Source organism: Ascaphus truei, chromosome 1 (assembly GCF_040206685.1).
Source record: "Ascaphus truei isolate aAscTru1 chromosome 1, aAscTru1.hap1, whole genome shotgun sequence".
Classification (NCBI taxonomy): Eukaryota; Metazoa; Chordata; class Amphibia; order Anura; family Ascaphidae; genus Ascaphus; species Ascaphus truei.
The window spans coordinates 119,106,116-119,129,024 of record NC_134483.1 but is presented as its reverse complement, the minus strand read 5'-3'; the positions used below and the strand labels follow the sequence as shown (position 1 = coordinate 119,129,024).

Below are 22,909 nucleotides of genomic sequence, written 5' to 3'. Positions count from 1 at the left end.
TCGTCGAAAATGTCTGACGTCGGCCCTTCCCTCCCCCTTTTTTTTTTCTTGCCTTCCAATTTAGGCATTTTCTTTTTGGGGTAATTACCAGGCCACCTGGGCCTGAAGACTGGTACCTCACTATCTCCTTGTGTCCAGAGTCTCCTTTACCCAGAAGAAGAGCCTTGACCTCGGTCAGCTCATTGCATACACTTGCTAGTGACTGTTTGGCCTTTTCCTGTGAAGACAGCAACTCCGCTTTAGCGGTGATGGGTTTTGGACCTTTTTCCATCAGCATACCTTCAGTGTTGGGTTTCACATCATTTATCTTCAGAACTTCAATTTGGGTGGGGGTCTTTTTAACCCCAAGTGCACCCCATGATGCCTCTCTTTTACAGTCGGCAGACTCGAAGGCTTGGCCTGTCTTTCTTGTCCCCTTAACTTACTCCGTTGGGAGTGTTGCTGTACAAACTGTGAGGTCTTTCTCATCTTACAAACATGGACACTCTTTAGTCCCATTCTCGACTGTCTCTTCACAGCGGCTGCCTTCCTTGCAAGGAATCCACTATGGGTCCCATAGTACAACTGGTTTCTTATTGTGCTACTACATAGCACCTTGGTCTTCCCATCCCGTGCCTTGTGAAAAGTAGACTGTAACACTGCAACGGTATTGCAGTCACGCTTCCTGGTGCGCCTCACTTGCTTTATCTCTACCACCCTTTTTCCCATGGACTGCTTCTGTGACCCAAGGGTCTGTCTTAGGGTTGTAACCTCTTTCTCCAACTTCAGCTGAGGAATCTCCTGCTGGGCAGCATTAGAGTCCAACGTAGCATCCTGCTCAGTCTTCAGAGCCTCGAGTATCTCATCCAGGTCACGCTTTTGTTTCTCTGCCATCTTGCGGCAAGCACGCTCAGACTCCAGGTCCTTCCTCAGGTCTTGAAGCTGTCCTTCTGCATTTCTTTTTTCACTCAGTGCAGCTGCCAGTTCATCTTCTTTGGCGTCGAGTCGCGATTCCACATCTCCTAGCTGGTTCAGCGCAAGTCTTAAATCTGTTTCATTTCCTCTATTTCTGACCTGCAACTGCCAGTGCTCCTCCCAGACCAGCTGCAGTCGGGCCATCTCATTGGACGTGTGGTCCAGAAGCTTGCGGTTATCAGCCATCTCGGTTTCATAGCGCAATGTCAGGCAAGCCACCTGTCGGACGGTCACCTTCTCCCGCTCGGCGAGCTGTATCTTCCGCTCAGCAACCTGCGTTTGCAGCTCTTCAATTTGATCCTGCAAATCCCCTCTCAGGGCCCTCACCTCTTCCTGGTGCTTGCTCTGGGTTTGCGTCAGCGCCTCCTTCATCTTTTGGAGCTCTGCAGTTTTTGTCGCCAGTATCGCCGTTGCTTCTGTCTTCCAGGCTTCTTTCTTCTTGGCATACTGACTCATGGAGATGGAGTTGCCTCTCTGCTTCTCCAGCTCTTGCTCCAGTCTCTGGACCTTCTTGCGCTCCCTCTCAAACAGAATCACCTGGCTTCCCAGCTCTGCCCCTAGCGATGCTCTTGTGGTGCTCATCGTGACCTTCAGCTGCTCCTGGGCGAGGCATTCTTTTTCCAGCATTTTCTCTGCATTCTGCAGAGCAGCCTGTACTTCTAATTTTTCTTGCGCCAATTGCGCCTTCACTTTCTGCGCTTGGTGAAGCTTCTCAGTCCCATCACTGACCTGACCAGTCAGGTTTAAAACCTCTTCTTTCAGGTTTATATTCTCCATTTTCACAGTCTCTATATCCCTTAGGACCGTCTCATTGGCTTTCTTCAAAGTACCCAGCTCTGTAGTTAGACAGTGGCCCTCCTGGCGTGAAAGCTCCAGCTCTGTTTTGAGCACGCTAGCTTCTTGGTGAGAAACTTCTAAGTCTTTGATGAAGTTTTGCACATCTCTCTGGGACATCTGATAGCATAGTCTCCAGTCAGGACTTGTTCTCTCTGATTCCCTGTTAGCAATTGCGGTGTTGGCCTTATCCAAACTTGTCTTCAGCTCCTTATTCAATTGTTCCTGCAAGACATCATAATCACGGTAGGCAGTTTGGAGTGCAGAAATTAAGGCCTCTTTTACCTGGATCCAGGATTCAGCTTCCCTTTGCTCCTCCTTTTCCTTTGCCACCGTTCCTGTGACAATTCTGCCCATCACTCCGGTCTGCAGCACATCTCGGTGGCTTGCTGACGCCTATTGTCCTGATGTCGCAGGCTCAAGTGGTTCGGTCACTTCCTCTGTGACTTGAAAAATATTTTTATTTTTTCTCTTTGTTTTATTAGTTCCAGCGACATCAGTGGTACTGGGCACACACACACTGGTCACTTTTGCAGCTTTCATCTGCGGGTACGTCTCTCTTCTTGGGGCCACATATGCGTCATCATCATAATCATCATATGGCCTGAAGGGACACTGTTTTGTATGGTTATGTACATTGAAAAATTGACACTTGACGGCGGCCATTTTAAAACCCCGGTTTTTTTTTTTTTGTTTGTTTTTTCCCCACACCCGACGGGGCAGACTTTGCACAACACACGTAAGCTGTAGGTGCTTTACAATCTATGAACCTTCTGGGTTTTTCTTAGGGCAACTTCTTTGCAAAAATCCATTTTCACTTTCTTTTTTACCAGACAGGGCAAACTTTACTCACAGCACTTGCTAGCTGCAAATTCACTCACTTCAGAAAAAGGCATTAGCTTTACACAGCAATCCTTTCATACCCGATGGGGCAAAAATTACACTCAGCGCTTGCTAGCTGTAACTTCCATGCTTCAGGAAAAATCATTTTTTTTTCCGCTTGAGTTCAGTGTCTCAACACATCTTCATCTACTGACCCCCAGAGGCGTAGCATCCCACTTCTGACACCACCTGTGGCAGGACGGCCTCGCGGCGGGGTCAGTAAGACACTAGAAACGTTGGGAAACGTTAAACTATAGTGGTTTATTAGCCACAGCAAAATAAAGTACGGGTGCACTGTCCCTTTAAAAAAAGTACTTCCTAGAAATTAAAGCCTATTCCCGTTAGGGAAACTAACTCACTTCTTGAGCCCTTACTAACAGGACAGCCAGCTAATCTGGTTATGCCCAAAACATATGCAACACAAAGTATAACCAATAAGTGTAATAATAAAGTCTTATCTGTTGCAGCTCCAGTAGCAAACAGGAACACGGTTCCGGGGAGCAGAGTGTGTCCAGCCTCGCAGTAATGTTTATCTTTATCCTGGGTTGGGGTCCCAGCTGGTCCCAGCAGCAAAGCTCCTTGCAGGACTGGGGGACCAGAGCAGCAGCTGCTACGGCTTCGTAGCCGGGAGAGTTCTCTCCACCTTCCTGTGGAAAAACAAGCTCACCTTGTGTGAGCAACTTCCTGCTTTTTAAACCTGCAGTCTCTCAGGCCTCCTGCTTAATTAGGCTGCAGGTGTGCTTCTTTCTGTCTGAGGAGATTAACACTCTGTGAACTGGCTGCAGCATCTCTCCATTCACTGTCACAGCCTACTGAGTCAGTGACTCTGTCACAATATGTGTGTATATGTATGTGTGTATGTACAGTCATGTGAAAAAGAAAGTACACCCTATTTGAATTCCATGGTTTTACATATCCGGACATAATAACAATCATCTGTTCCTTAGCAGGTCTAAAAATTAGGTAAATACAACCTCAGATGAACAATAACACATGACATATTACACCGTGTCATGATTTATTTAACAAAAATAAAGCTAAAATGGAGAAGCTATGTGTGAAAAACTAAGTACACCCTTACTGCTTCCATAGGAATTAAGATGCTAAGTAGCAGACAGGTGCTGCTAATCAAATGCCCTTGATTAATTGATCATCAGCAAGTGTGACCACCTCTATAAAAGCCAAAGTTTTAGCAGTTTGCTGGCCTGGAGCATTCAGGTGTGTCTTAACACAATGCCAAGGAGGAAAGACATCAGATATGATCTTAGAGAAGAAATTGTTGCTGTCAATCTGGGAAGGGTTATAAGGCCATGTCCAAACAATTTAAAGTCCATCATTCTACAGTGAGAAAGATTATTCAAAAGTGGAAAACATTTAAGACAGTTGCTAATCTTCCCAGGAGTGGACATCCCAGCAAATTCACCCTAAGCTCAGAGAAATCGCAAAATACCCAAGAGTTACACCTCAGTCTGTACAGGCCTCAGTTAGCATGTTAAATGTTAAAGTTCATGACAGTACAATTAGAAAAAGACTGAACAAATATGGTTTGTTTGGAAGGGTTGCCAGGAGAAAAAAAAGAAGTAAAAAATTGGGAGGAGCGCACAAACCGAATGGAGCAGGAAAGGACCCAGGAGAAAGCCTCTTCTCTCTAAAAAGAACATGGCAGCACGGCTTACGTTTGCAAAGTTGCATCTGAACAAACAACAAGACTTCTGGAACAATGTCCTTTGGACAGACGAGACCAAAGTGGAGATGTTTGGCCATAATGCACAGTGCCACGTTTGGCAAAAACCAAACACAGCATATCAGCCCATACACCTAATACCCAGTGCTTGACAAATCACCCAAAAATCTACTCGCCGAACCAAAAAATCTACTCGCCACCTAGTCCCGCCCCCAACCCCGCCTCTAGTCCCGCCCCCAACCCCGCCTCTAGTCCCGCCCCCAGCCCCGCATTTAAAAAAAAACATAAATTAAATAAATTGAATAAATTCCTAGTAAGAACATTCGTTTTTGACATTAGTTTATTTATTGTATTACATTATACTTCAATTAGTCCTTGTTGTGTGTGTGTGTGTGTGTGTGTGTGTGTGTAAGTAAATGTTGGATCTAGAACAAAAAAGCCAGATGTGAATGACTAGTTTCCTGCACCCCGTAACCAGTGTCTGGACGCCCCCGCTTCACAATATTTAAAGCAGCAATCCCGTATGGGATCTTACCTGATCCGCAGACCCTCAAAGTCCAGGTACCCTCATTCCCGCAATGTTATACATTGATGGGGAGGTTTTCCCTACCTGTCTTCTGGGTTAGGGGGGGTTCGATGTCTTCCGTGTGAAGCTTGAGTCAGATCTGGAAGTAAGCAGTATAGGTTATTTCAGTGTAGACTAGGGCAGTTAAGATATCCAGATCCAGTGTGAGAGAGTGTGGGGGAGAGAGAGAGAGAGAGAGAGAGAGAGAGAGAGAGAGAGGAGAGAGAGAGTGTGGGGGAGAGAGAGAGTGTGTGGGGGAGAGATAGGGAGAGTGTGGGGGAGAGAGAGAGAGAGTGTGGGGGAGAGAGAGAGAGAGAGAGAGAGAGAGAGAGAGAGAGAGAGTGGGGGAGAGAGAGAGAGTGTGTGGGGGAGAGAGAGAGAGAGAGAGTGTGGGGGAGAGAGAGTGTGGGGGAGAGAGAGAGAGAGAGTGTATGGGAGAGAGAGAGTGTGGGGGAGAGAAGGAGAGAGAGTGTGGGGGAGAGAGGGAGAGAGAGTGTGGGGGAGAGAGGGAGAGAGAGTGGGGGAGAGAGAGAGAGTGTGGGGGAGAGAAAGAGAGAGTGTGGGGGAGAGAGAGAGAGAGTGTGGGGGAGAGAGAGAGAGAGAGTGGGGGAGAGAGAGAGAGAGTGGGGGAGAGAGAGAGAGAGTGGGGGAGAGAGAGAGAGAGAGTGGGGGAGAGAGAGTGTGGGGGAGAGAGAGAGAGTGTGTGGGGAGAGAGAGAGAGTGTGGGGGAGAGAGAGAGAGTGTGGGGGAGAGAGAGAGAGTGTGGGGGAGAGAGAGAGAGTGTGGGGGAGAGAGAGAGAGTGTGGGGGAGAGAGAGAGTGTGGGGGAGAGAGAGAGTGTGGGGGAGAGAGAGAGTGTGGGGGAGAGAGAGAGTGTGGGGGAGAGAGAGAGTGAGAGTGGGAGAGAGACAGAGAGAGAGTGGGAGAGAGACAGAGAGAGAGTGGGAGAGAGAAAGAGAGAGAGTGGGAGAGAGAAAGAGAGAGAGTGGGAGAGAGAAAGAGAGAGAGTGGGAGAGAGAAAGAGAGAGAGTGGGAGAGAGAAAGAGAGAGAGTGGGAGAGAGAAAGAGAGAGAGTGGGAGAGAGAAAGAGAGAGAGTGGGAGAGAGAAAGAGAGAGAGTGGGAGAGAGAAAGAGAGAGAGTGGGAGAGAGAAGGAGAGAGAGTGGGAGAGAGAAAGAGAGAGAGTGGGAGAGAGAAAGAGAGAGAGTGGGAGAGAGAAAGAGAGAGAGTGGGAGAGAGAAGGAGAGAGAGTGGGAGAGAGAAAGAGAGAGAGTGGGAGAGAGAAAGAGAGAGAGTGGGAGAGAGAAAGAGAGAGAGTGGGAGAGAGAAAGAGAGAGAGTGGGAGAGAGAAAGAGAGAGAGTGGGAGAGAGAAAGAGAGAGAGTGGGAGAGAGAAAGAGAGAGAGTGGGAGAGACAGAGAGAGAGTGGGAGAGACAGAGAGAGAGTGGGAGAGACAGAGAGAGAGTGGGAGAGACAGAGAAAGAGTGGGAGAGACAGAGAGAGAGTGGGAGAGACAGAGAGAGAGTGGGAGAGACAGAGAGAGAGTGGGAGTTACAGAGAGAGAGTGGGAGAGACAGAGAGAGAGTGGGAGAGACAGAGAGAGAGTGGGAGAGACAAAGAGAGAGAGAGAGACAGAGAGAGAGAGAGAGAGACAGAGAGAGAGTGGGAGAGACAGAGAGAGAGTGGGAGAGAGAGAGTGGGAGAGAGAGAGTGGGAGAGAGAGAGTGGGAGAGAGAGAGTGGGAGAGAGTGGGAGAGAGAGAGTGGGAGTGGGAGAGAGAGAGACAGACCGACAGACAGAGAGACCGACAGACAGAGAGACCGACAGACAGAGAGACCGACAGACAGAGAGACCGACAGACAGAGAGACCGACAGACAAGAGAGACCGACAGACAAGAGAGACCGACAGACAAGAGAGACCAACAGACAGAGAGACCGACAGACAGAGAGACCGACAGACAGAGAGACCGACAGACAGAGAGACCGACAGACAGAGAGACCGACAGACAGAGAGACCGACAGACAGAGAGACCGACAGACAGAGAGACCGACAGACAGAGAGACCGACAGACAGAGAGACGGATAGAGAGAGACAGAGAGACGGATAGAGAGAGACAGACAGACGGATAGAGAGAGACAGAGAGAGACGGATAGAGAGAGACTAAGGCTGGGGCTCGCCTGCTGAAATCTGCGCGATTTCATGCCCATGCAGGCAAGCCAGCGGGCACGATCGGGAGGCGGGGGGAGACTGACGGAGGCGGGGCAGTGACGTCGCTGGGCCAATCGCCCGCGACGCACCGACGTCAACGTCACGGTACCGTGACGTTGACGCTGCTCCGCGCTGATTGGATGTTTTCAGCCGACAGTGCTCTGAAAAACAGTTTGGCTGTCGGCTGAAAAATCCAGCGCCTCAGCACGCCTGCGGACGCTCGCGTGAGCCCCCTCTCAAGGCATCCTCATTGAGGATGCAGGGGCTCAGCACGGAGCGTCCGCATGGCTCAGCGCGGCCTGTCCTTCTATGGACTCGGCCAGAGAGACAGATAGAGAGAGACAGATAGAGAGAGACAGATAGAGAGACATAGAGAGAGACAGAGACAGATAGAGAGACAGAGAGAGACAGATAGAGAGAGACAGAGACACACACAGAGAGAGACACACACACAGAAAAAGAGACACACACACAGAAAAAGAGAGACACACAGAAAAAGAGAGACACACACAGAAAAAGAGAGACACACACAGAAAAAGAGAGACACACAGAAAAAGAGAGACACACACAGAAAAAGAGAGACACACACAGAAAAAGAGAGACACACACAGGAAAAGAGAGACACACACAGAAAAAGAGAGACACACACAGAAAAAGAGAGACACACAGAAAAAGAGAGACACACAGAAAAAGAGAGACACACAGAAAAAGAGAGACACACAGAAAAAGAGAGACACACAGAAAAAGAGAGACAAAAAGAGACACACAGAAAAAGAGACACAAAAAAAGAGAGACACAAAAAAGAGACACAGAGAAAGAGAGACACAGAGAGAGAGAGACAGAGAACACACACAGAGAGAATGAGAGACAAAGACAGAGAGAGTGCGAGGGCGAGGGCGACACAGGGAGAGGGCGACACAGGGAGAAGGCGAGGGCGACACAGTGAGAGGGTGACACTCACAGACACACACTCACACACTCACACACTCACAGACACTCACGCAGAGACACACTCACGCAGAGACACACTCACGCAGAGACACACTCACGCAGAAGACTCACAGACACTCAGAGACACTCACTCACACACACTCACTCACTGACACACACACAGACACACAGACACACACGCAGACACACAGACACACACGCAGACACACAGACACACACGCAGGCACACAGACACACACGCAGGCACACTGACAGACACGCAGGCACACTGACAGACACGCAGGCACACTGACAGACACGCAGGCACACTGACAGACACGCAGGCACACTGACAGACACGCAGGCACACTGACAGACACGCAGGCACACTGACAGACACACAGGCACACTGACAGACACACAGGCACACTGACAGACACACAGGCACACTGACAGACACACAGGCACACTGACAGACACACTCACAGACAGACAGGCACACTGACAGACACACAGGCACACTGACAGACACGCAGGCACACTGACAGACACGCAGGCACACTGACAGACACGCAGGCACACTGACAGACACGCAGGCACACTGACAGACACACAGGCACACTGACAGACACACAGGCACACTGACAGACACACAGGCACACTGACAGACACACAGGCACACTGACAGACACACTCACAGACACACAGGCACACTGACAGACACACAGGCACACTCACAGACACGCAGGCACACTGACAGACACGCAGGCACACTGACAGACACGCAGGCACACTGACAGACACGCAGGCACACTGACAGACACACAGGCACACTGACAGACACGCAGGCACACTGACAGACACGCAGGCACACTGACAGACACGCAGGCACACTGACAGACACGCAGGCACACTGACAGACACGCAGGCACACTGACAGACACACAGGCACACTGACAGACACACAGGCACACTGACAGACACACAGGCACACTGACAGACACACAGGCACACTGACAGACACACTCACAGACACACAGGCACACTGACAGACACACAGGCACACTCACAGACACGCAGGCACACTGACAGACACGCAGGCACACTGACAGACACGCAGGCACACTGACAGACACGCAGGCACACTGACAGACACGCAGGCACACTGACAGACACGCAGGCACACTGACAGACACGCAGGCACACAGACAGACACGCAGGCACACTGACAGACACGCAGGCACACTGACAGACACGCAGGCACACTGACAGACACGCAGGCACACTGACAGACACGCAGGCACACTGACAGACACACAGGCACACTGACAGACACACAGGCACACTGACAGACACACAGGCACACTGACAGACACACAGGCACACTGACAGACACACAGGCACACTGACAGACACACAGGCACACTGACAGACACACAGGCACACTCACAGACACACAGGCACACTGACAGACACACAGGCACACTGACAGACACACAGGCACACTGACAGACACACAGGCACACTGACAGACACACAGGCACACTCACAGACACACAGGCACACACACAGACACACTCACTCAGACACACTCACAGACACTCACTCAGACACACTCACAGACACTCAGTCTGTCACTCACACACTCACCGGGTCGCACGTGGCAGCAGTGGGGTCTCCGCACGGCGGCAGCAGCACGCTCCCCGGACACCCCCGGGCAGCAAGCGGGGATCGGGGGCAGGTGATTAGGGAGAGATCATGGGCAGGAGGCGGCCTGGCGCAGCTGGGTTGGCGCTTCTCCCTCCGTCCCACGTGAGTTGCGCGCGGGGCTTGTTTTGGGCTTCCCCCTCCGTCCCACGTGAGGAGCGGAGGGGGGAGGGAGCGGAGGGGGAGGGGGGAGGGAGCGGAGGGGGAGGGGGGAGGGGGGAGGGAGCGGAGGGGGGAGGGGGCTGGATTGCGCGCGGCGCTTGTTTTGGGCTTCCCCCTCCGTCCCACGTGGGGAGCGGAGGGGGGGGGGCTGGGTTGCGCGCGGGGCTTGGTTTGGACTTCCCCCTCCGCCCCACGTGGGGAGTGGGGGGATTCTGGGTTGCTGGGGGGAAGAGGCAGCGGGCCCACAGGCAGCGCAGAGGGCAGGACACCCTGCTTGCCCTGTGCATGCGCGCCGGGACCACTGGAATCGCCGCCATTTTTTTAAACTTTTTTTTTTAAATGTAATTAACAGGCACTAACGGGAGGAGATCAGGAGGGGGAGGAGATCAGGGGAAGGGGCTCTTCCCCGCGTTAACCCAATCAGGGAGGGGGATTATTTATTTATTTATTTAAAAAAAAAAAATTGGGCACGAGCAGGGGAATTCATAGAGCTGCGGCACGGGTCGCCAGCTGCCTAAATCCACTCGCAACGTGCGAGTGGTTATCATTATTTGTCGAGCACTGCTAATACCAATTGTCAAGCACGGTGATGGAGGGGTGATGATTTGGGCTTGTTTTGCAGCGACAGGACCTGGGAACCTTGCAGTCATTGAGTCGACCATGAACTCCTCTGTATACCAAAGTATTCTAGAGTCAAATGTGATGCCATCTGTCTGACAGCTAAAGCTTGGCCGAAATTCGGTCATGCAACAGGACAATGATCCCAAGCACACCAGCTTGTGCATACAACAGAATGGCTGAAAAAGAAAAGAATCAAGGTGTTGCAATGGCCCAGTCAAAGTCCAGACCTCAAACTGATTGAAATGCTGTGGCAGGACCTTAAGAGACCTGTGCATAAACAAATGCCCACAAACCTCAATGAACTGAAGCAACGTTGTAAAGAAGAGTGGGCCAAAATTCCTCCAAAATGACGTGAGAGACCGATAAAGTCACAGAAAACGATTACTCCAAGTTATTGCTGCTAAAGGTGGTTCTACAAGCTATTGAATCATAAGGTGTACTTAGTTTTTCACACTGGCTTCTCCATTTTGGCTTTATTTTTGTTAAATAAATCATGACACAGTGTAATATGTCATGTGTTGCTGTTCATCTGAGGTTGTATTTACCTAATTTTAAGACCTGCTAAGGAACAGATGATTGTTATTATGTCCTGATATGTACAGAGGCGACCAACTTTATTCTAACTCGGCTAGTTCCGCGAATTTCAGAATATCCCGGTGATGTGCGGTTTTGTATCGTTTTCGCCCGGAGTGTATTGCGTTATTTTCCCGGCTGTGATTTAAGCATTTTATTCCCGCTGGCTGCAATACTGCAATGCCGTGTAAAAACACATGGGGGAGTTTGCGAGCTGTTGTCTTTGAAGCCGTCCCCTATAACCCCTAACGTACAGTACTGTATATGCACATCAATGATACTATGGGCCGGCGGGGGCGAGATGTGTTTGCAGCAGAGAGAGATCTGCTGCTCTCTCTGCGCAAACATCGGCACATTAAAAATTATTTAAAATACATTTTTATTCATAGTGTACATGTGCAGGGGGTCTCGGGAGCTGAACCGCGTTGGTTTCAGGTCCGGGGACCCCCTGCTTCCCGAGATACAGCCCCCTTTATGAGGTGCCGGTATCCCTCTGCATTTAAAGGTCCCGATCACGTGACCGCTGCCTGTAAACCAAGCATAGGGATACCGGCACCCCATAAAGGGGCCTGTATCTCGGGGAGCAGGGGGTCCCCGGACCTAAAACCAAAACGTTTCTGCTTCGGAGACCCTCTGCACATGTACAGTATGAATAAAACACATATATAAATAAACACTCGTTCCTTACCTTTGCGGCTATGTGCTATGGTAGCGAAGCAGCATTTCTGTATTTTTAATAATATTGTACAGTGAGCAGGGGGTTCCCTGAGCCAGAAATCAAAACTCAGGGGACCCCCTGCTCCTGCACAATATTATTAAAAATACAGAAATGCTGCTTCATTACCATAGCTGATAGCCGCTAAGGCAATGAAGGGGTTAACCCACCGTGCCCGCTTTATTGTGGGTAGCGGGGGTGGGTGAAGGGGGTATTTGGCCCTTGGTGTGAGTTTAGGACTTGCGGGGGGGGTTGCGGGTGCAGTTAACCCCTTCACGACCGCAGCAGTTAATACCGCTACGGTCATGAAGGGGTTAACCCCTCCTGCTACCCCCCGCAAGCCCTAAACAACCACAGTTGGGGCTAATACCCCCTTCACCCACCCCCGCTACCCACAATAAAAAAAACTCACACACAGCAGCCGCCCAAAAAAAAAATCTAAATAAAGATGCTCCTTGGTTTTAACTTTTCTTTATCTTTATTTTTATCTGTTTTTACACATTAACTTGTGATCAGTGTATGCTAGTTTGTTCTAATAAAATTTAACCACCCCAGTGTTTAGTGTCCTATAGTCTTTTGCTATTTGGATCTAGCCCCTAGGGGCTTTCAACCACTTTTGGATTTCCCAAGACACCATTACAAGTGTGTACTCACACTGGCCCGTGTGAGTATTTTGTTTTATCGATATATTTTCCCCTTAACTTCCCTTTGCCATTGTCATACACGGGACCTCTGACCTGTGTTTTCTCTCTAACCTGAAGACCTGTGATCCATACAGGTGCTTGCAAGATACCGTTATAAGTTATCGCTCACATTAGGCCGTGTGAGTGGATAATTATTATATTCCTATACACCTGATGACACTGTCTCATTGCCCTCCTTTACATTGCAATCGAATTTGTGTGTACATGTGTCTAATTACCTTTTTTATCTATGTTTATACCCGTATGAGAGGGGAACCAATGTGAAGATTCATCTAACGACAAACATCAAGGTTACAGTAAGAAGAAAAGACAGGAAGAGAAGACCATAAAGAAAGAAGAAGCATCATCTAGAAGAAAGACACGACTGCAAAAGAAACCTTGATGGGATACAACTTACACAAGGCCGTGTAAGTTTTCCTTTTATTGATTTATTTTGCATATATAGACTTATTTCACCCACATAAGTCTTAACCATATTCTAAGGGGTACCCCTCTCCCTTTGAGGGCACTTTGAGGGTGCCAGAACCCCACTGAACATCATAGAGAGATAATACAATCATACTCCACCATTCCTTACGCTGTGCTCCCCCATCCCTCCTTACGTTCCATATATATCAAGGGTTTTGGATGGACCCTAGTGGGGTAGTTTGAGTCACAAGAGGACATCACAATTAAAGTTGCATGAAACATCACTTACCTTATTAATAATATACTTAAATCCAATACTAACCACGGTCAGAGTTAGCGCCCGGGGAACACACTACAACTTTTCATTACCATAGCTGATAGCCGCTAAGGCAATGAAGGGTTAAGGCAGAATAAACAATAAATACATTAAATACATATTTTTAATGTGTGTGTTAAACCTCCCTGCCTTGACTGTAATCTGTGTAAGACCCCCTCCCCCTATTGTGTGTGTTAAACTTCCCTGCCTTGACTAATCTATGTAAAAAACCCTCCCCCTATTGTGTGTGTTAAACCTCCCTACCTTGACTGTAATCTATGTAAAAAACCCTTCCCCTATTGTGTCTGCTAAGATTCCCTGCTTTGACTAATCTGTGTAAGCCCCCCTCCCTCTATTGTGTCAGTTAAATCTCCCTGCCTGTGTTTCTGTGAGTGCAGTGTACTGTATGTAAATGTGGGGAGGGGGAGGGGGATCCCGTGTAAATAATCACACTCACACCCACTACCCACCTGCCCATGGCCCCTCCGCTGCTGCAAAACAGAGACAAAAATTAAAACATCCAAAGTAATGTCCCCTAACCCCTTAATCACCATAGCGGTTATTAACCGCTACAGTCATTAAGGGGTTAACCCACCCTCACCCACCACTCGGGATGCCTACATACCCTCCCACACTAACCCCCCCCCCCGTGAGGCCTAACCACCCTCACCCAGTACCCACAAGGGAGGCCTACCCACATACCGTTGGGGAAACACCCCCCCACCCACCCCCAGTACTCACAATAAAAACAATACAGTGACACACAATAAACAGCATTATATTTATTAAATACATTACCCACCCCCTGTGCCCCCCCATAAATACAAGATTTATACTTTTACATACAGGGTTCATAACGCAGCCCCACGCGAGTCCCCGGTGGGCTGGCGGGGCACCTGGACAGACCTACAGGGTACCAGCAGCCCTTTTTAAACAGGTTCTGGAGGCCTGCTGGTGGGTCCCGCCAGCACCATGGCCCCCAGGTGGTCTCCTTGGGTCACCGTGGGCCACAATTGGGTCCCTATGGTAGGCCCGCGGATGTCTGGGAGCCCCGGGTCAGACCCACAGGTGTCTGCGGGGCCTCGGGTGGTTCCCACGGGGGTCTGGGGAACTCACAAGTGCTCACTACGGGTCCGCGGTGCCCCCACAGAAGTGGGACCACACAGTTTCATCCCCGCAGACTACGGGTCGGCGGTGCCCCCACAGATGTGAGGCCACCGCTTCATCCCCGCATGTGTCACCCGTGGAACCACCAGCCTGATACCCGTGGGATACCCGAGGAGATCCACAGGTGGTCTCCAGAGGTCCCACGCAGAACCACGGAACAAACCCTGAATGTAAAAAAAATAAACCTGGCCTATACATTCAATACATACACCCCCCCCACCAACACCTACAGTACAATAATGTGCAAAATAACTATTATCCAGATATGGATAATAGATGAATTGCCCATTATTAAAAACATTAACTAGCATATTCAAATAAATAAAGTACAACTGACCTCATCAATACGAAGTGTCCGTCGCCAGCAACATCCTTGTCTTGCCCACAACATACATAGCAAATACAAAGCCAATACATTGCAATTACATTCAGATATCAATTAACCCCTTAAACACCTTATCAGATAATAACCGCAAAGGTAATTAAGGGGTTAAGCCACACTGGCCCGATACCCACCCTTCACCCATGAATTTGTACAGTGGCTTGATCATGCAACTATATATACAGTATATATATATATATATATATATATATATATATATATATACACACAGATATATATATACAGTATATACACACACATGATGAACCAATATACAAATAAATGTAGAAGAGTTATCAAAACCATACTGTCCTACAAATAACACTTCTCCATACAGACACACTACATTAAAATGAATTTCCTTTAATAATCCTAACTGATCTTACAATCTAAATCATCAAATGCCAATGAAACACCTCACATTCCAATCAATACATTGCATTTACATTGTATAAATGATGCATAAAATCTATGCACCATATACATTCTGCAAATGAATGTTAACAATATCATTGCAAGCAAAATACAAATACTTCCAAACAAGTAAACTAGTTTAACCAATCAAGTAAACAAAAATCAATTGGCAATCATTATTTACATCCCTAAACAATTGACAGTCCATCCCGAACAATGAAACAATGAACTAATTCACGCCTGGAGCAGAACAATTTAGCATGTGAAAAAAATATAAGTACCAACCAGAATACAAACTTTAAAACCAAGGCTATCCCTGAACACAAGCACACAATACAATACCAAGGATTACATCTCTCTAATTTTAAAATACTTTAAACTCACAATAAAGCATAGCAGCATAGACAAATTAATTTAAAACACATCAAAACAAGCTTTTAAAACAACATCATTTCTTACCCTGTATGTATATATCTCTCTAGACATATATACATACATACATACAGTGGCAAGAAATGATATACCACAAAAAAAAAAATACACATGTTAAAAAAGGTTTTAAAAAAATTAACAAGTTTGAAGCCAGACGCCGCGGAGGAAGGACCTCCGGAGAAGAAAGAATTCAAGGGCGTGGCCGAAGGCGGGAAGAAGACCCCGCCCGGAAGAAGATAGAAGAAAGAAGAATACAGATGAAGATGGATTACAATTAGAAGACCCGTGGATTGATTTGGATTTTTAGTTTAATGTTTATTTTTTTATGGTTTATTATTTTATGGGTTCCTGTGCCTGGTGGATTGGTTCGTGAGTAAGGTGCGCAACGGGAGTCGGTGGGGCCAAGTAATGGTAAGTGAACTAAAGAAATGTATTTTATTTAACTTGTTAATTTTTTAAAAACCTTTTTTAACATGTGTATTTTTTTTTTTGTGGTATATCATTTCTTGCTACTGTATGTATGTATGTATATATGTCTAGAGAGATATATACATACAGGGCAAGAAATGATGTTGTTTTAAAAGCTTGTTTTGATGTGTTTTAAATTAATTTGTCTATGCTGCTATGCTTTATTGTGAGTTTAAAGTATTTTAAAATTAGATAGATGTAATCCTTGGTATTGTATTGTGTGCTTGTGTTCAGGGATAGCCTTGGTTTTAAAGTTTGTATTCTGGTTGGTACTTATATTTTTTTCACATGCTAAATTGTTCTGCTCCAGGCGTGAATTAGTTCATTGTTTCATTGTTCGGGATGGACTGTCAATTGTTTAGGGATGTAAATAATGATTGCCAATTGATTTTTGTTTACTTGATTGGTTAAACTAGTTTACTTGTTTGGAAGTATTTGTATTTTGCTTGCAATGATATTGTTAACATTCATTTGCAGAATGTATATGGTGCATAGATTTTATGCATCATTTATACAATGTAAATGCAATGTATTGATTGGAATGTGAGGTGTTTCATTGGCATTTGATGATTTAGATTGTAAGATCAGTTAGGATTATTAAAGGAAATTCATTGTAATGTAGTGTGTCTGTATGGAGAAGTGTTATTTGTAGGACAGTATGGTTTTGATAACCCTTCTACATTTATTTGTATATTGGTTCATCATGTGTGTGTATATACTGTATATATATATATATATATATATATATATATATATATACTGTATATATAGTTGCATGATGAAGCCACTGTACAAATTCATGGGTGAAGGGTGGGTATCGGGCCAGTGTGGCTTAACCCCTTAATTACCTTTGCGGTTATTATCTGATAAGGTATTTAAGGGGTTAATTGATATCTGAATGTAATTGCAATGTATTGGCTTTGTATTTGCTATGTATGTTGTGGGCAAAACAAGGATGTTGCTGGCGACGGACACTTCGTATTGATGAGGTCAGTAGTACTTTATTTATTTGAATATGCTAGTTAATGTTTTTAATAATGGGCAATTCATCTATTATCCATATCTGGATAATAGTTATTTTGCACATAATTGTACTGTAGGTGTTGGGGGGGGAGGGGGGGTGTATGTATTGAATGTATAGGCCAGGTTTATTTTTTTTACATTCAGGGTTTGTTCCGTGGTTCTGCGTGGGACCTCTGGAGACCACCTGTGGATCTCCTCGGGTATCCCACGGGTATCAGGCTGGTGGTTCCACGGGTGACACATGCGGGGATGAAGCGGTGGCCTCACATCTGTAGGGGCACCGCTGACCCGTAGTCTGCGGGGATGAAGCTGTGTGGTCCCACTTCTGTGGGGGCACCGCCGACCCGTAGGTGCGGGGATTATGGTGTGTGGTCCCACTTCTGTGGGGGCACCGCGGACCCGTAGTGAGCACTCGTGAGTTCCCCAGACCCCCGTGGGAACCACCCGACGCCCCGCAGACACCTGTGGGTCTGACCCGGGGCTCCCAGACATCCGCGGGCCTACCGTGGGGACCCAATTGTGGCCCACGGTGACCCAAGGAGACCACCTGGGGGCCATGGTGCTGGCGGGACCCACCAGCAGGCCTCCAGAACCTGTTTAAAAAGGGCTGCTGGTACCCTGTAGGTCTGTCCAGGTGCCCCGCCAGCCCACCGGGGACTCACGTGGGGCTGCGTTATGAACCCTGTATGTAAAAGTATAAATCTTGTATTTATGGGGGGGCACAGGGGGTGGGTAATGTATTTAATAAATATAATGCTGTTTATTGTGTGTCACTGTATTGTTTTTATTGTGGGTACTGGGGGTGGGGGGGGGTGTTTCCCCAACGGTATGTGGGTAGGCCTCCCTTGTGGGTACTGGGTGAGGGTGGTTAGGCCTCACGGGGGGGGGGGTTAGTGTGGGAGGGTATGTAGGCATCCCGAGTGGTGGGTGAGGGTGGGTTAACCCCTTAATGACTGTAGCGGTTAATAACCGCTATGGTGATTAAGGGGTTAGGGGACATTACTTTGGATGTTTTAATTTTTGTCTCTGTTTTGCAGCAGCGGAGGGGCCATGGGCAGGTGGGTAGTGGGTGTGAGTGTGATTATTTACACGGGATCCCCCTCCCCCTCCCCACATTTACATACAGTACACTGCACTTACAGAAACACAGGCAGGGAGATTTAACCGACACAATAGGGGGAGGGGGGCTTACACAGATTAGTCAAAGCAGGGAAGTTTAGCAGACACAATAGGGGGAGGGTTTTTTACATAGATTACAGTCAAGGTAGGGAGGTTAAACACACACAATAGGGGGAGGGGTTTTTACATAGATTAGTCAAGGCAGGGAAGTTTAACACACACAATAGGGGGAGGGGGTCTTACACAGATTACAGTCAAGGCAGGGAGGTTTAACACACACATTAAAAATATGTATTTAATGTATTTATTGTTTATTCTGCCTTAACCCTTCATTGCCTTAGCGGCTATCAGCTATGGTAATGAAGCAGCATTTCTGTATTTTTAATAATATTGTGCAGGAGCAGGGGGTCCCCTGAGTTTTGATTTCTGGCTCAGGGAACCCCCTGCTCACTGTACAATATTATTAAAAATACAGAAATGCTGCTTCGCTACCATAGCACATAGCCGCAAAGGTAAGGAACGAGTGTTTATTTATATATGTGTTTTATTCATACTGTACATGTGCAGAGGGTCTCCGGAGCAGAAACGTTTTGGTTTTAGGTCCGGGGACCCCCTTCTCCCCGAGATACAGGCCCCTTTAGGGGGTGCCGGTATCCCTCTGCTTGGTTTACAGGCCGCGGTCACGTGATCGGGACCTTTAAATGCAGAGGGATACCGGCACCTCATAAAGGGGGCTGTATCTCGGGAAGCAGGGGGTCCCCGGACCTGAAACCAACGCGGTTCAGCTCCCGAGACCCCCTGCACATCTACACTATGAATAAAAATGTATTTTAAATAATTTTTAATGTGCCGATGTTTGCGCAGAGAGAGCAGCGGATCTCTCTCTGCTGCAAACACATCTCGCCCCCGCCGGCCCATAGTATCATTGATGTGCATATACAGTACTGTATGTGTTCAGTACTGTATGTTAGGGGTTATAGGGGTTGTTGTTATACAGTATATATATATATATACTGCATTACAATTCATGAATTTATGCCATCTGGCGGACACGCGAAGCATTGCAGCCTATTAAATCCTGAACCATTATCAATTAACACATCAGCCGCGCATCAGCCGGGCATGATCCCTGGCTGGGAACGCGGCATGCTCTGGGTGAACAGTGTCGCATTCCAGGAACCAGCCAGGGACAAACTGGTAATTTGTTAGAATAAAGTGTGTCGCAGCAGTAAAACCATGGAATTCAAAGAGGGTGTACTTTCTTTTTCACATGACTGTATGTACAGTATGTATAGGCAGGGCTCATGCACTGCTTTGCCTGGGGGCCCCTAATGTTGTTAAGATGCCCTGGAGCAAAGTCTCCATCTTTGCTGATGGCGCTAAATTAAGTAAATTAGTCAAATCAGAGCAGGATGTCAGTTCTCTACAGAAGGACATGGATAAACTAGAAACTTGGGAGGGGTAAATGGCAAATAATAATACAGATAAATGTAAGGTTATGCATTTGGGAAACAAGAATAAACAGGCAACACAAATTAAATGGGACCAATTTAGGTCAATCATGGATGGAGAAGGATTTAGGCCTCGGCCATGTTCCTTGGTTGCTGGCGGAAGCGCGCTGACACGCGCTCCCGCTCAGCACTGAGCCCCTACAGCCGCAATTAGAGCGGCTTCACTAGGGGCTCACCTACGCTTCCGCGCACTTGCGGAAGCGTAGGTCTTAGGGGAATTTAAAATTCCCCCGCTTGCCGGCGCGACAGGCCGGTCACGTGAGCGGTTCGCCCAATGAGGGCGAACCAGCTCCGTGACGTCACTGGCCCGCCCCCGCTAACATCGTGTGCGGTAAGCAACCGCAAGGAAAGGGAAAGCACCCTCAGCGCGCCTCAGCGAGCAAGCAGGGAGCCTGGCCGAGGCCTTATGTGTACTTGTAGACAACAGGTAGCCCTATGTACAAGCCCTGCGGCTGCGGACTGGTGCTTCGGTGGTCTGGAACCAGACCACTCTCCAGAGAGAGAGAGAGACTGTAACAGTGGGACACTCCTGCCGGACACCACCCAACGCGGAGGCACTCGTCGCTGACGGCGTGGGACCGTACAGCCTTCGTCTACAGTCTGCTTTACCGGGTGCCAGAGCACCCGGCAAGTTAAACAAGTGCACCAACTGTACACACACTAGTGACGCAGCGCTGTCTCACACACTTGGCTGGAAATTGCTACTTGTGGACACCAGGGTGGTTGGGTGCCCAAGGGCCCTCAGTACTTTGGGGGGATAACCCTTCAGGTGGGACAATGGTTGGAGGACTCTATGGGGTTACAGCCATGAGGACACTGTGGGGTTCCGGCCCTGCGAGGCCTAGTTGGTGGGGACTTGGTACTATTGTCCATTATTCTTTTCATGCATGCAGTAAACTGTTATTATTACTATCAGTGTGTGTATTACTGTATTGGGTCCTGTAATGGGGTTATCCAACATAGTAGGATCCCGCGCAGGTGGAGGTGCTGTCACCAGACGTATTAGGTACACCCCAGGCTCCCAGCAGCGGAGGTTCAGGCCTCCTTTGAGCCACAGGTAATGCACCATATACACTGTAACCGCCATATCTCCCAGGGGCTGAGGGGAAGTGCGCTACATACTGTTGGTCTTTTATATATCCATTTGAAAAGCAATTCAAACTATTTGTTTTATAAATAAAAATAAAAAATGAAAGAAATGTTGTGTTCTGTCATTTTACTGCAATCCAAAATTTTTTGCATAGAGGGACTCCAACTTTTGGAATAGTTATCGTTTTAAAAATACATGGAGGTATACCAAGGCTTTTTGATGCTTTTGCATCTGAGCATTATGAATAGCACACAATTGTTAACACAAATAAATCTGTTCTACTTTTGCCACTGTACAAACTGGAGTAACACATTAATATCCTCCATTATTACATGTAAAGGTTAATTTATAATGCTGTTATGCAATAACTACTTCACCAGCTGAATCAAGCACAAACAAATCTGATTTACTTGATTGTTCACTAACTTGCTGCTCTTACAATATGTATTAACTCAAATAAGCATACCTGAAAAGTTGATCACCTGTAAATAGAACCTTGTGCCTGTTGACCAAGGGGTCCGGCACTAATAAGGTTTTTAGCCTGCTTCGGAGGACAGCCAAACTGGGTAAGTGTCGCCCGTATTTTGCAAAGTGGTCAACAAATACAACTTCCTCTGGGAGAAAATAATCTGAAAGGAGTAGAGACAGAACAGATGCCAGTGCAAAAATATGACAGTATATTGCCATCAACAGTCCAGCATTGCATGCATCCAGACAATCTATGATTTCAACAGTTATTATGTGTACAGTTATTGTGGAAAGAAACAACCAACCAACGTTTTGGCCCAGCATACATAACAAGTGCCAGATTACTCAATCAGATGATGAATGCTGTAAAAATGTAACTCTATGTCACGTACTGAATATTGCCTGCGAGTATAAATTCTCTATGCAAGGTTAACCCTACGGCTGGGATTCAGGAAGCGCCGATGTGGGGTATGGTAACCTGATCTGACATTAACTGCCATTGACTTGAATGGCATGTATATTGGATTGGGGTGCAATCTCCCACTATGGCCTACACCCACTTCAGACAGTACTTGTTGTTCTCGCCGATTTTTATCTTGTCCACACTCCTGATCATGGTAAGAAAGACATTCATAAACAATACTGTGACCCAAGAGTTTTTTCACATAAGAAGAATGGAACAATGCACAGTACTATTGTCAGGTAATATTAGGTAATATACATAAGGAAGGCTTGATCATAACAACTATGGAAACATCTTAGTGCAACATTGTTCTTGTTGCTTTTAATTATATGAGAATTTGCATAGCAGAGGCAATCTTGTTACCATCTCATCATACTGTGAATGTAATCAAGGCTGTAATGCTTTAATGCTACTTTATTAAATATATCTAACAGAGTAAATTACATGTATTGAAGGGGTAATTACCATATTTGTGACTTTAGGGAGGGATCAATAATCTGTTATATAAAGCAGCAGTGCACAAACTGGGGGGTGCGAGATTTTTTTGGGGGGGCGCAGGCGGTTGCAGAGGTCCCACGCTCTTCCCCAAGGCATTTAAATTAAATGCTGGGGGACCGCGCGAGGACTCTGCAACCTCTACTTACCGAGATTCAGCCGGCTTCAAGACGCGTGACCATGGCAACGTGGCATAAAATGACGCTGCGCAGCGTCAAATGACGCTGCGCGAGGTAAGGGGGTGGAGTGGCGCAACAACAGAGAAGAGCAGGCGGGGGGCGCAGCAAAAAAAGTGTGCGCACCCCTGGTATAAAGTATGATCAGGAGGTACAAAATAAGCAATATCAGTTTAGTGAACCCCACCAATGGCATTTTCACTGCCACCAGCACATCTTACTTCATGATTGACACACCTTCCAAGTTAATTAAAAATAAAAATACATTTCAAATCCATAAGTGATTACACACGTATTTATTCCCATGTTCAGTTGTTAAACTTTTTAGTAGCTAAAGATGATGTTAATTACAATATGACTTAATACAGCTCAACCCCCTTATAACGCGGTGCTTGGTGTCCAATGAATCACATCGCAATATAAGCGGGTTGCGTTAAAA

The 22,909-nt window shown here is 47.3% G+C and overlaps 1 protein-coding gene across 3 annotated transcripts in view; it reads right to left on the bottom strand.

Moving 5' to 3' along the window:
- Window positions 1–22,909, bottom strand: part of SHOC1 (shortage in chiasmata 1) — a 203,922-nt gene that overhangs the window by 137,616 nt on the left and 43,397 nt on the right. For 2 of the 3 annotated variants that reach the window (XM_075594058.1, XM_075594064.1), the window contains exon 6: window positions 21,335–21,497. In XM_075594058.1, coding sequence (XP_075450173.1) covers window positions 21,335–21,497 — 163 coding nt within the window. Of the gene's footprint in view, window positions 1–21,334; window positions 21,498–22,909 lie in introns of those variants that run through there. The other variant, XM_075594073.1, reaches the window with a different exon arrangement.